The 13,891-nt window shown below is 41.5% G+C and overlaps 1 protein-coding gene across 1 annotated transcript; it reads left to right on the forward strand.

Moving 5' to 3' along the window:
• The first annotated feature begins 345 nt into the window (after positions 1 to 345).
• On the forward strand, positions 346 to 3,944 carry LOC134291666 (uncharacterized protein K02A2.6-like). The gene is made up of 4 exons (XM_062859704.1): positions 346 to 1,258; positions 1,306 to 1,330; positions 1,391 to 1,608; positions 3,769 to 3,944. Exons 1-4 carry the CDS (start codon positions 346 to 348, stop codon positions 3,942 to 3,944), a joined length of 1,332 nt encoding a protein of 443 aa, XP_062715688.1.
• Positions 3,945 to 13,891: the final 9,947 nt, after the last annotated feature.

Consider the following 13,891-nt stretch of genomic DNA (forward strand, 5'->3'; position numbering starts at 1 on the left):
GGCTAAAAGTGATTATTTCATGTGCTGTTGTGTTTGAACCTGTTTTCACCCCGACTCTGTTATCCTTCTACTGTCAATAGCTGTCAATGGTTCGGGTCTAACTGCCACGTATACCGAGACTGTCATCGTTCGTTCATCACGAGTAGAAGTACCACAACGTGCGCGTCCAGTATATTTTAATTCGTTCTTTATTTGTATATTCGCTTTAATAAAGTTATTATTTGTTACGAGTCATACTTCTCGGCTTTATTTCCCATCGTAACAAAGTGGCGACGAGTCTGCGGAATTTTCGCGCCGTGTCTATTTTCGCGTCGAAAGTTTAGACAATAACCGCCGTCGGGGAACATGTCGCAGTCGCAAGCACCTCAAGCACCATCATCGATGTCGGGCGGCGGAGAGCAGCCATTCAAGGAAACGATCTTGCAGATACTCAACAATCAGCAGGCGCTGATGACACAGTTATCGCAGCAGGTGTCGGCAATCCAAGGGAACGTCCAGAATGCAAATCACAATGAACTGATTTTGGACTCCCTAGCGACGAATATCACTGAATTCGCCTATGACCATGAGAAAGGTTGTTCATTCGATGCCTGGTTTTCGCGTTATGCTGACCTTTTTGAGAAGGACGCCGCTCAGCTTGCGGACGATGCGAAGGTGCGGTTGTTATTGAGAAAATTGAATCCTTCAGCGCACGAACGGTACACGTCATTCATCCTCCCCAAACTGTCGAAGGAGTTTACGTTCGAGGAAACCGTCACCAAATTGAAGATTATCTTCGGCACACCTGTCTCTACGTTCCATCGACGTTATCAGTGCCTTCAGACGATGAAGGACGAAGATGAGGATTTTATCAGCTACTCGTGTAAAGTAAACATGGCTTGTGTTGACTTCAAGCTCCAAGAACTGAAGGAAGATCAGTTCAAATGCCTTATCTTCGTATGTGGACTGAAATCATCCAAGGATTCGGACATTCGAATGCGCCTTCTATCCAGAATGAACGAGACCAGCGATATGACCCTCGAGAAGATCGTCGAAGAGTGTAAGAGTCTCATCAATTTGAAGCGGAACACGGTGCTCATTGGTAGAAAACCACCCTTGTCAACTGTGGTCGCCTCTAATGCCGTTCGGACGCAGCCGAACCGAAAGAAGAAACCGAACCGAGCGAAGGATCCAGCACCGAAAACGCCATGTTGGTCATGTGGCGGCATGCACTTTTCAAGCCAGTGCAACTTCAAGGATCACAAGTGCCGGGATTGCGGTAGGACGGGCCACAAGGAAAGCTATTGCAGCTGTTTTTCATCCAAGCCTCGGCCAAAGCCGGGAAAGGAAAGTAAGGAAATTGGAACAAGCATTCAACGAAAATTGTCGTCGTTAAAAATGTCACGCGCAGCCGGAGATACGTCGAGACAACCATCAACGGAGTTCCGGTCAACCTTCAGCTAGATTCCGGCTCCGATATTACCATCATATCCAGACAGAACTGGGTCAAGATCGGAGCGCCCAAAACATCGCCACCGGACTGTGAAGTGGAGACAGCATCTGGTGACAAGCTGGGAATCGACGCCATGTTCCGTGCCAACATTTCGATCAGTGGCGACCAACGAGAAGGTAACTGTTACGTCTGTAGCTCTAATCTCTCTCTAAACGTTTTAGGCTCAGACCTCCTCGATAAGTTTGGGCTGTGGGCAGAGCCGTAGCGTGCGGTTGGCCAGGTTGGCCCCCGCCAAGGGCGCCAGTCTCAGAGGGGCGCCGAAAAGGCGAAGGGCTAGAATTAAATAAAATGATGCTATTATTTTCTTGAATGTTTTTATGATTTCACTTTTTACAGTATCTAAGCTTGATAATGTGTTATAGAACTTGAATTCTATACTATTCTCAAAAAAATCTGGGAATTTATGTACCTACTATTTTATTTTGAGAAACTAGTTTTTTGATGTGCAAATCAAAATCAATATGCTTTCGAAACTTTAGTGAAAGTATCTATCTGGAAATTCCCAAACATTCTTGCTAGGAAATGTCTAGTTTAGTCTAGTTAGGAAAGGTTAGTTCCGAAGATTATATTTTCATTCATTGAAATAATTTCAGGTGTTGCCAAACAGTATTTTAAATAGAAAATGTTTAAATGATGCTCTTTCAGTTCACACATTTTTTTAATTCTTTTTCATCTAGGGATTTTCTGCCGTTGGCAGTTATATTCAGATGGAGTTCATACAATAGTAATTTCCACTTTCCAGTAAATTTTTATGTGAACTTAAACTAATTTAAATCAAGCAGATACCATTCGATCAGTGATTTTATTTTTATTTCTTTAAAACAAATCAAATATTCAAGGATTTCCTTCATAAATTTTACTAGGTATTTCTTCAAAATCTCTAGCTGCTGTTTTTTTTTTCAAAAATCTTTCGAAAATTCCTCTGGGGATTTTTTTGGAAAATTTTCAAAGAACTCCTCTAGAAATTCTCACATAAACTCCTTCAGGAATTCTTAACAAAATCAAATCAACAATTCTTCTGAAGATTCCTCCCGAAATTTTCCAAGGAGTTGATACTTTTATTTCCCAATACTTCTGTTACATAATTTTTTGCTGGTTTCTCCAGGAAAATATGCAATGAGTTTTTTTTTTCGAAATTTTGCAGTGTTTGCTCCAGAATTATTTTTTTTTTTGGAGATTCCTGTAAAATTAAGGTTTACTTAGAAACCCTTCCTATAGAAAATCCTGCAGAGATGCCTTTAAAAATGCCTTCAGGGATTCCTTTAAAATTTCCTATAAGAATTAATTCTAATATTCCACCAGGGATTTTTTTTAGAAAATCTTTCATAGATTTCTTTAAAAATTCGACCATAGCTTCCTTCGGTAAATCTTCTATAGATTGCTTCAGAAAGAAATTTCTACAGGTATTCCGTTAGAAAATCTGCCATAAGTTTGAAAGCATTCCATGGATTTATTCAAAGATTTCCTAAGATTTTTTTCAGGGATACATTCGAAAATATTCCATGATTTTTTTCCTTTAATTCTTCCAGTGGTTTTCCACAAACTTTTACACGCATTCCTTCACAAACTGCTCCATAAATTTCAATTAAAAATCAGATTTTCATCAGGTATTCCTCCGGATGTTAATGAAGGAACTCCTCCAGAGATTCTTGAATAATGTCATTCAGTTATTCCAGTTGGAATTCATCCAGAGATTGCACCGAAATCTTTATTTTTTTAAATTGCTGAATTTAAATTTTAGAGCTGATTCTTTACAACCATATAGATATTTTTTCAGCAATTCCTCCATGTCTTTATTTGATTTCTTGAAGATATTTATGCTGTATTTATGATAGGAATTTTAAATGTTATTTGTCATTACTGTGCTGGTCGTAGTAATTCTTGCAATGCAAAATATGTTTGTACTTTTACTCGTATAAGAGAAATAAAATTTGGCACATTTTTAGGCGGCTTCCATTGAAATTCCTAAAGAAATATACGAATGGAAAACAAATCGGGAGGAATTTGTTTCTTCGAAACTTAAATAAAATAATGAAACTTGGAAAAAAAATTATTGATTTCAAACTTTTGCAAATGTCCAATTGTCGTGGGGCGCCAATCAGGATGCTTGCCAAGGGCTCCATGGGACCACGCTACGGCTCTGGCTGTGGGACGTACCATTCTCGTCCTTTTGCAAACTGGTGGACACCATACAAGAAGACCACCAAGTCGCCGAACTGAAGGCCAAATTCCCGACCGTTTTCACCGGCCAGTTGGGATTATGCTCCAAAATGCAGTGCAGATGCACTTGTCGCTCAAGATGGACGCCAGGCCGGTGTTCAAGCCAAAGCGACCGGTTTCGTACAATATGGAGGCCGTTGTGGAAGATGAACTGAAGCGACTCCAGGACAACGGTATCATCACGCCAATTACATACGCAAATTGGGCTGCACCAAATCGTGGTGGTACGTAAACCAGACCGCATTGTCCGGATACACTCAATAGCAAAAAAAAAGCCAAGCTGATTTTTTCTCCTAAAATGCGTCATGTTCAATCTGCTGCAACTTTGGCAATTATCAATATTTTTGGCTGAAAATTTTACCACTTCATCATCATTATATTGATGATGTATGAACAAAATTTCATATTGATAGAAATTATATATTTTGAATTATAACAACTTATATGAAAAAATCTATTTTTGGACATACCTTTTTCAAAAATCCGTATTTCAGTGAAAAATTTAAGTAGCTTCATGAAAATTTCACTGCAGTGTCAGTAAATATAGGAAATGTTGTGGTCAAAATTTGAAATGTTTTCATTCAGCGGTTTGGGCCACAGAAATTGTCAAAGTTGAAGTACTACTGTGGGTGCCTACAATTTTCACTCCCTATTGACCACGCTGAAACATCGGTGCAGAAAAAAAGCCGAGGTCAATTCGTTCCATTAATGTCTAGATTCGAGTTTTAATAAACAATCCATATTATATGACATATTTTTATAAATTTTCGTGTGGTCTGCTAGTTGTTTATGACATTCTACACGTAACACATAGTGCGTTACGCGTTACACGTAATGCGTTACAAACATACATATGTAAGTGAATATACATGTAGTTTGTATAATTTACAAATTTTGGCAACTGTAAAAAAAATATTATAAGTAAACAAGTTGTGGGGTATAATTTAGAACCACAAAGTGTGATATAGCAAAGCATGTAACATCACTTGTTCGCTTATATTAAGGTTTTAACAGTAGCCAAAAATTGTAAATTATACAAACTACTTGTATATTCGAATATACGTATGTTTGTAACGCATTACGTGTAACGCGTAACGCACTATGTGTTACGTGCAAAATGTCATACACAACTAGCAGACCACACGAAAATTTATAAAAATATGTCATATAATATGGATTGTTTATTAAAACTCGAATCTAGACATTAATGGAACGAATTGACCTCGGCTTTTTTTCTGCACCGGTGTTTCAGCGTGGTCAATATGGAGTGAAAATTGTAGGCACCCACAGTAGTACTTCAACTTTGACGATTTCTGTGGCCCAAACCGCTGAATGAAAACATTTCAAATTTTGACTACAACATTTCCTATATTTACTGACGCTGCAGTGAAATTTTCATGAAGCTACTTAAATTTTTCACTGAAATACGGATTTTTGAAAAAGGTATGTCCAAAAATAGATTTTTTCATATAAGTTGTTATAACTCAAAATATATAATTTCTATCATTATGAAATTTTGTTCATACATCATCAATATATTGATGGTGAACTGGTAAAATTTTTAGCCAAAAATATTGATAATTGCCAAAGTTGCAGCAGATTGAACATGACGCATTTTAGGAGAAAAAAATCAGCTTGGCTTTTATTTTTGCTACTGAGTGTATGCGCCGATTTTTCCACCGGACTCAACAACGCACTGGAGGCAAACAAGGTCCAGGTCCAGGTCCAGGTGGATGAAGAAAGTAGGAAGCTGATCAATATTAACACTCACAAGGTCCTCTACCAGTTTAACCGGCTGTCACCCGGTATCAAGAGCGCCCCAGGAGCGTTCCATCAAATCATGGATGTGCCGAGGACCTGGGATCGAATCCCACTCCCGGCAAACTCACAAAATGTGAGTTCTTCCTTCGGAAGGGAAGTAAAGCGTGAGTTCCGAGATGAACTAGCCCAGGGCTAAAAATCTCGTTAATACAGATAAAAAAAAATCATGGATGCGATGCTAGCCGGACTAGACTGTACTTGGCCGTACCTCGACGACGTCCTCGTTGGGGGACGCACAGAAGAAGAGCATAGGAAGAACCTGTACAAAGTGCTAGAACGCCTCCAGGAATACGGATTCACCGTGAAAATTGAATAATGCCGTTTCAGCATCTCCAAGGTCCGGATGACATGGGGCACACTGCTAGGGCATGGCATTGATTGTTTCCAATGCTTCACCCTTCAAAAAGCGTTGCGATCTTATGAAGTTGGAGAAGAATCCCAAGATACTGACAAATCGGTATTCCCGGACAAATCAGGTGTTGAATCCGTTCTTGGAATGTGATGGACTCCTATAAGTGACTGAATCACATACGACCTGATGTCATTGCGCAGTGAGTTAGCGGTCATCATTCGGGAGGGACATTTTTTTTATCTAGGGTGACGAAGGGTATTATCGACAGGTTTGTTCTCTTCGTCATGGGGGGGGTTTTTGTGGGCCGAATTGCCTGAAATTTAGGCATATAGCTCAGCTTGGTTTGGAAGAATTTTAGGCCAACTCTGAGACCTACAGGTTTCAAAAGACCCCGCATGACGAAGAGAACAAAACTGCCGAAAATACGTAAGTTCCTCTAGTTCATTTATTTGGGGCTCATTCGCGTTTAACGCTTTGCGGAGCCAAAGTTCAATTTTTGTATATGTAAAAATGCAATCTTATATATTTACCACAGTTAGTATGGGTCGGAGCCAGGGTACTCGTGGCAGCTCGAGGTTAGTAAGTCACAATGTTTCAAGGATGGACTTGGAAAGGGTTAAGGGTTCTCTGAAGCTCTTCCGGGTGGTGTCTTTGGCTTAGCGTTTTCGTCGCCTTACAGCCACCACACTCGCAAGGAAACATTAGGGATAATGGAATGTAACCACCGTCCCAGCTGGCCATCTCGCCAATCATTTTCCCAACTTTGATGAGAACTCTGGCGAACAAAATGGAAAAATTCATCTCACCTTCCTGTGCGCCCACCTTTGCGAGAGAGTTCGCCTTCTCATTGCCATAAATTGAACAATGTGAGGGGACCCATACAAAAGTAATCTTGTATGATCTTTCGACAAATGCACCCATCTGCTCCCTTATTTTTGTAAGAAAGTAAGATGGATGTTTCACAGGTTTCATCGACCGGAGTGCCTCAATCGAACTAAGGCCATCCGAGAAAATGAAGAATCGGAGAAAATGACAAATCGGTATTCCCGGACAAATCAGAAGGTGTTGAATCTGTTCTTGGAATGAGATGGACTCCTATAAGTGACTGTTTCACATACGACCGGGTGTCATTGCGCGGTGTCGTAGCGCGGTCATCATTTGAGAGAGACATATTCCTATGAAAAGATTGATTATGAGGGTGGTCATGTGCCTGTTGAACAGTGTAATTTCTTTGCACTGTCTTCCTGCTGTACAACTATTTCTGAGAACTCTGAAGCTCACTTCCCTATTGGCGAAATGCTTTCGAGCACAGCAGTTGGCCAGTGACGCTGGATTCCATCAAAACTGAATATAATGGATACTTACCTTACCGGTCAGACTGTGTACATAATGGATTTAGTCGAATATCAACGCAGAGTGCGCGATACACAAGGGTACTCGTTGCGCTGTGACCATCCAGTTTTACGTGTAGGCAAAGTTCCCTTGCTTCCTTGCTTGCAACCCAGTGAAATCTGGTCTGCAGATCCTGGAAAGGTTTTGGGGTTTATCAATTCGATTGTACCTGACTGGGGAAAGACGCGTCATGGCAGTAGTTGATCACTCGATAAATGGTGATTAGCTTGCAGGATGCGAATAACAAAAAGGGACTTGCCACAAACGTTCAGTAATTGGACGCAGTGGATTGATTGCCCCAACAGCAGGGTAGGAAAAAAATCGACTACATGGCGAAAATCGAGTCATTCCTTAGGGAGCGCGTTTTACCCTGCTCTTCCTCACTTCGAGCAGTGCAAAAAAACGCTACAACCTATTAGTCGCAACTGATACTGCAACTACCAATTGCTGTAGCCAAGTGAGTGGGAGGTGGGTTTGCTCTGCATGCAATCTCCACTGACCGACTGGCTGACTGACATTGGCGGGCTTGGACAAACGAACAAACGAAAGAACGGAACGAACACACACAACATTGACAAAATGCGAAAATTAGGATACAAGTTCGCTGCGAAATCCCAGTTCAGTGATTTCAAGCTGAAGGCTCTTTCCACCACCGAGGACAGTGGTTCGAATTGTTTTTTTTTTTTGTTTTGCAATCTGATCATATTCTGAATAACAGGATTGTCTAGTGGTTACCCGACAGTTCTATGCAGAAAATTTGACAAAAACGATAATAGCGATTAAGAGAACCAAAAAAGTGGTCGAAATGTTAGGTAAAATCAGTATCGTTCGATCTTCTCTAGACTGCTTAGCTCAGCCGATTCCGTAGCATATCTAGTGGCAACCGCTTATGATTTGTATGCAGAAAGTTCTGGTTTCAAACCCGTTTCACCTATTTTGTGTCTTCTTCTAACCTGTTCTCTACATTATAAAACTCACACACTTAATTTAATTTGGTATACTGTGTTCGGTAAATTTTTGACGAAAATAGAACAGCTGAATACGGCTATACTGCATTGTTTACCTTTTGCTCCAGGTTTTGACAGGTAGTGTACTGAGCCTCAGTAAAATCGATTACCGAGATAGTGCTGCTGTTCTATTTTCGTCAAAAAAGTGCTGAACAGGCAATTCAGGATTGAGTGTGCATGTATATTCATATAATCATAGTCTTCGTTAGAGCCAAAAACAACCTAAATTCTTACAATAATGAATCATTTTGAGGATGTTCCTAGTAATCACATGGCACTATTATTCGCCTTGCTTGCCAATACAGTGCTAGTATAGAGCTGCCCAGATAACACAAAGTCCTATATGATGATGAATAGGATGCTTAAGTGGAGGCCATATGCGTACCTGCTTCCATTTAACCACGTGTAAATTGCGTATATCGCCTCCACTTTTGCATCCTATCCAACATCAAATACGATCGTGTGTTAACTGGGTGACCTGCTATATATAGGTCGTATACCAGCTCTATATGTATGTATGTACATATGAATGTAGGTAGCCACCATCCTAGCTTGAGTCTTGCTCTGCATGCAGTTCCACTTGACAGTAACGGCCAAAAAGGCGAAATAGAGTGCAAATGGTTACTTGTGTGATGCCAATGCCTGCGTAATAATAAGATTGTCATACACCTGGTCATACATATGATGCGAAATCGAGGTTTCACACTTTCCGAAAATAAAGGCTCGACCTCTTCGAGTGAGAATCATATGCATTGGACCACAGTGTCACTCACCAGCGAAGCAAAAAACCTCAGCTTGTGACTCTACGTGAGCGAGCAAAGGGAAACACGCGGCGGTAGTTATCGTGTTTAACCAAATGCCAAATTCAATTAGTCAGTTGTTATTATGTCCGAGTTGCGTCCCCAAATTCGGCGTTTTATTGGCATGTGAAATCGGAAAACCAAACGCACGGAACGAACCGAATTTTGCAGCACAAAGTTCTGTGCTATTCCATGATCCTACTCTCTGTTGGGCGAAACTCATGATGCCAACCACTCTCTGGCACTGTCGATGCCAGAACGCATTCTGCGTGGGGAGAAATGATATGAGCGCGAGACCATTGAGTTTGGTTTGGTCGTCGGAGTAATTTGGGGTTTTGCAATCTGTGACTTCGGGTTCCTCCGAGTGCATGGGTAATTATTTGTAACAATTTGAGGTTACGTGTTTTGTGCGGTTTTTCGGTAAAACGAATGAGAAGTGGCGATGTTGCCATTTGTACATGTTTCGATGTAAAATGTGATACGAACTATGGGAATGTAACAATCGATATCGATTTGGTTTTGATAGTGTCTGTTCGTTTTCAAGCTATGATTGTGAATAGTTTCAACCTGGGTAGTTTGAGTACCCCGTCCATTCGACGTTCGTTAAGTTGAAAACGTTCAAATGTCATAGGGAAGTATTTCGAGGCTTTGTTCCTTAGAAATTCAAGTGATATTTCATCATGCGAATTTACCTCTGCCCAGTCACCGCAAACTCAATGAATATTAATAATTTTCGGTTCAGTGAGTTTTTCCCATGGACTTCTTTTTTTCCCCCAATTCTCGACAGGTAAATCACCCAAGAAATGCTCAAAAGAAACAGATTTGTTGTCTACCTTTCAAACCGCTTATACCTGTGGCGGCTGCGGCTGTTCGGATTCTGGTAGACCAACCCCGACCGGGACAAGGTGTTAATGCTTGACGTAACCGCAAAACCGTCGACGAAGATGACGGATCCGAACAGAGAGAAAGGAGGAAAAAAATCCTCTGCACTCAACCACTATACCGAAAGGATAAGAAATCCCTTTCTTTCCCTGTGCCTTAATCTGTCCGGAGAATGACGACGACCACGACGAGCAGTATGATGGTTTGTCTTCATAGATTTGAAGCGGTTACGACGGGAAAAGAACTCGATAGGGTTACCATCAAAACTATGTTGGATCTTAAAGTATTTCAGCAAACATTCACGAAAATACTTGCACTACATCTCAAAATTTCAACCAAATTTGGAACAAACCTCGTCCAACTTCGACAGTTGGTAACCCTAACCGCAAAAAGGAAGCAACAGCTGCCAACAATAACAAACATTCCGGGACATCAAGCGTGATCGCTTTTACCGCAAGAAGACTCATTTTTTTTTTGTTATTGTTGTTGTTTACCTTCGCTCTATCTCCACGCTGTCGAAAAAAGCGGTAGATTTTTTTTATTCAACTTCTGCGGCTTTTAATCCGAACTGAACCGAAAGTAACCGAAAATTAAATTGCGTATCTTGATGGGTTGCCCTTCATCTCTGCCAAGGCCGAAGAAATCGATTTTCCAGGCTTTCTTTGCATCAGAGTCATGTCAGCGAAGGTGATTGTGTTTGATTTGCTGATCGAGCGGTGAATGGCTTTGTCGTTTTTGTTATCAATTCATTCTCGGAAATGTGGAATGTCAGAGACAAAATGTGTCACTGTCATTGATGGATATTGTGAAAGGAGAGTATGGGGGAATCGGATTATTCTTCCAAGAATGCTTTATGTCACCTTTTTCATTAATGTTGGTTTTTCGTCTTATATTTCGTATGAGTGTCTATTGCTATAATTTTCAGCTTCATTCTTTCTTTTATATCTTGGGAACTTCTTTTAATATGATACTTTATTTCTAGTCTGTAGCTTCTAACTTCTGGCTTCCAATTTCAAACTTTAAACTTCTAGCTGCTCGCTTTGCTTTATGGTTTTGTCTAAAATTTTGCTGAATAAAGTAGGGGTCGCACACGCATACCGAGGTCGTGAGGGAGCTGTACAGGCCTTGGTACAGGCGATTCTTCATCCCGTGAAGAGTCGCATTCATAGCTCTGTCACGACGACTTTGGTATGCGTTTGCGACCCCTACTCTATTCGACTAACTTTTAGAAAAAAAAACTACAACGAAAAAGTAGTCCATACATCATTCATTGATAGCACGCTTCTGAGCTGAGAAAACAGCAAATCAGTGTAACTTTTTGCAAGGGAGTGTTCCCATCCCTGGTCTCAGAAGCGTAAGAAGGGGTTTGAATGTGTTTGTGGGGGCTTATTGAAAATACATGTTGGATCACTGCTTTCAGGTGAGTTTCGATGAGATTTTAGAAGCGCTTCATAAAGGTTTCAAGCGGTTCCACAAGAGATTCAAGACGTTCCAGACTCATAGCGTTAATAGATTGGATGACATACTCAATAGAGCTCTTGGAAATGCTTAAACTAACATTTCCAGCTCATCACTGGAGATAATATTAGTTGCATGAGACTGTGCAAGCATGCATTCAATTCAAACACACAAGTTATGCATCAAACTGCGCCCAAAACTCTCCGTCATCAACAATATACGGTACCGGCGACCGCCACGGTACAACCTAGAAAAGAACTTGCGGGCTTCGTAGCTGAGCGGTTAGCGGCGGCAGTCGTTTAGGTGTCCGTAAGCCTCGGAGTGTGGGTTCGATTCCCGCTCCAGTCGGGGAAAACTTTTCGTCGAACGAAAAATTCTCCACTGGGCCACTGAGTGTTGTCCGTTGTCGTATGTTTGTAAAGTTCAGTCTGTAGAGGTCGCAAGGTCGACGACGGTGTAATTGTCTTTAGAGCGACTGAAACAACCGGATGTCACCTCAGCATACGCGCAGAATCTCGAGGCCGCGTTGCCGGACGAATGCGAGCTCGATGAGGCCCCTCTAGAGGACTGCTGGAGTACAGTGAAAGCAGCCATCAACGACGCAGATGAAAGCATCATCCGCCGGTACGTGGAACGGAATCGACGAAACGAATGGTTCGACGAAGAGTGCAGAACAGTTTAAGAGGAGAAGAACGCAGCGAGGGCGGTAATGCTACCGCAAGGGACCTGACAGAACGTGGAACGTTACGAACAGAAGCGAAAACTGCAGACCCGCCTCTTTCGGGAGAAAAAGCACCGTCTGGAAGAAGCGGAGTGCGAAGAAATGGAATGGAACTGCTGTGCCGTTCTCAAGAAACACGGAAGTTCTACCAGAAGCTCAACGCATCCCGCAACGGCTTCGTGCCGCGAGCCGAAATGTGTAGGGATAAAGACAGAGGCCTCTTGACGGACGGACATGAGGTGATTGAATGGTGGAAGCAGCACTTCGATCAGCACCTGAATAGCTTGGAGAAAGTAGGCACGGAAGACCACGGCAACGGAGGAAACGACGACGCCAGTAAAGCGGAGGATCTGGGAAACCGAACAGCTACCGGAGGAGTGGAAGGAAGGGGTAATCTGCCGGCTTCATCGGGCGCCGGTAGACAACGGACCAGATCTTCACCGTGAGGCAAATCCTCCAGAAATGCCGTGAATACCAGGTCCCAACGCATCACCTGTTCATTAGGCCTGTCCACCTTTTCAAAAATGTTCTCTTATTCTCAAGTCCACCCCCATATTTTGATTAGCATCCTAAAAGAAGTAACTGGTCAAAATTTCAGCCAAATCCATTAAGAGGTGCATCAAATCAATTTTGCGTTTCTCGACTATTTTTGAACTTTAAAAAATCATAACTACACTAAATCTTGTCTAAACTTAATTCTTTTGGCATACATTTTAAGATATACTTGTTTGCTACAAGTTCTCCGAACAATGTGTGCCAATAAAATTGAAGAAAACATGTGTAATTATCACATTTGTAATCAGAAAAACCTTAAAAAGTTAAATTTTTGATAGATTTTGTACTGGAACTCCCTAATATACGTAATAAGTTGGATAATTTAAAACGGCATCATATTCTCTCATGTTTTGTGGTTATTAACTTCTTTGACATCAATGCTATAGAAATTGAGCAAAAATTATTAAAATTCGGGAAAGCCAAATACGTCCCAAAAACTAGCTTTTTGGAGGCAATCACGCTGTGGCGAACTCGAAACTTAGTTCTGATTTCAATTTTAACTTGTATGTTAAAAGAATTTTATGAAAAAACATAGCTAGAAAACATTGCCAACTGTGGAGCGGATCTGGTGTGATGGTTAAGGCACGTGGTATCAGGTATCAGTAGGTCGACTCCAGAGGCACGTTGTTCTCTATTTGGGAAATTTGTGCCATCGCCATGAATACGAGCCTATTCATCATTTACCTGAGGGAGAGCGAATGGAGGAATAAGGGATGGGATAGGGAAAAGGAAGGTAAGGGAATAGGGTCGACATAATCGCATAAGCGTACCACAACCGGTTCAAACAGCGCCCTGAAAAGGCCACTGTAAAAAACGCATACAGTCCTCAAGGAGTTTTGAAGAGATTTTGTATCCGGGCCACGAAATGAAACGCGAGACTTAACGAACAAGTAACGGTAGTTTATTATAACTATGGGAAAATAGCTTGAAAAACGTCTGCACTTGATGAGGACTTGTTTGGGAATAATAAACAGGTTGCTAACGATCGCCAACTAGGGATATCGGGTATCTTCGATTACACCCCTCTCGATCGTGTAACTGTGGTGTAACCCTAGGTTTCTCCGAAGTGCAGTGGAACGATCTCCGTCCAACGCCTTGGTACAAATGTCAGCTAGTTGATCCTTCGTTCCAATTGGTTGTACGTCTAGTTTTCCTTCAGCAACATGGTCACGGACAAAATGATATCGAATG

This window comes from Aedes albopictus, chromosome 1 (assembly GCF_035046485.1).
Source record: "Aedes albopictus strain Foshan chromosome 1, AalbF5, whole genome shotgun sequence".
Classification (NCBI taxonomy): Eukaryota; Metazoa; Arthropoda; class Insecta; order Diptera; family Culicidae; genus Aedes; species Aedes albopictus.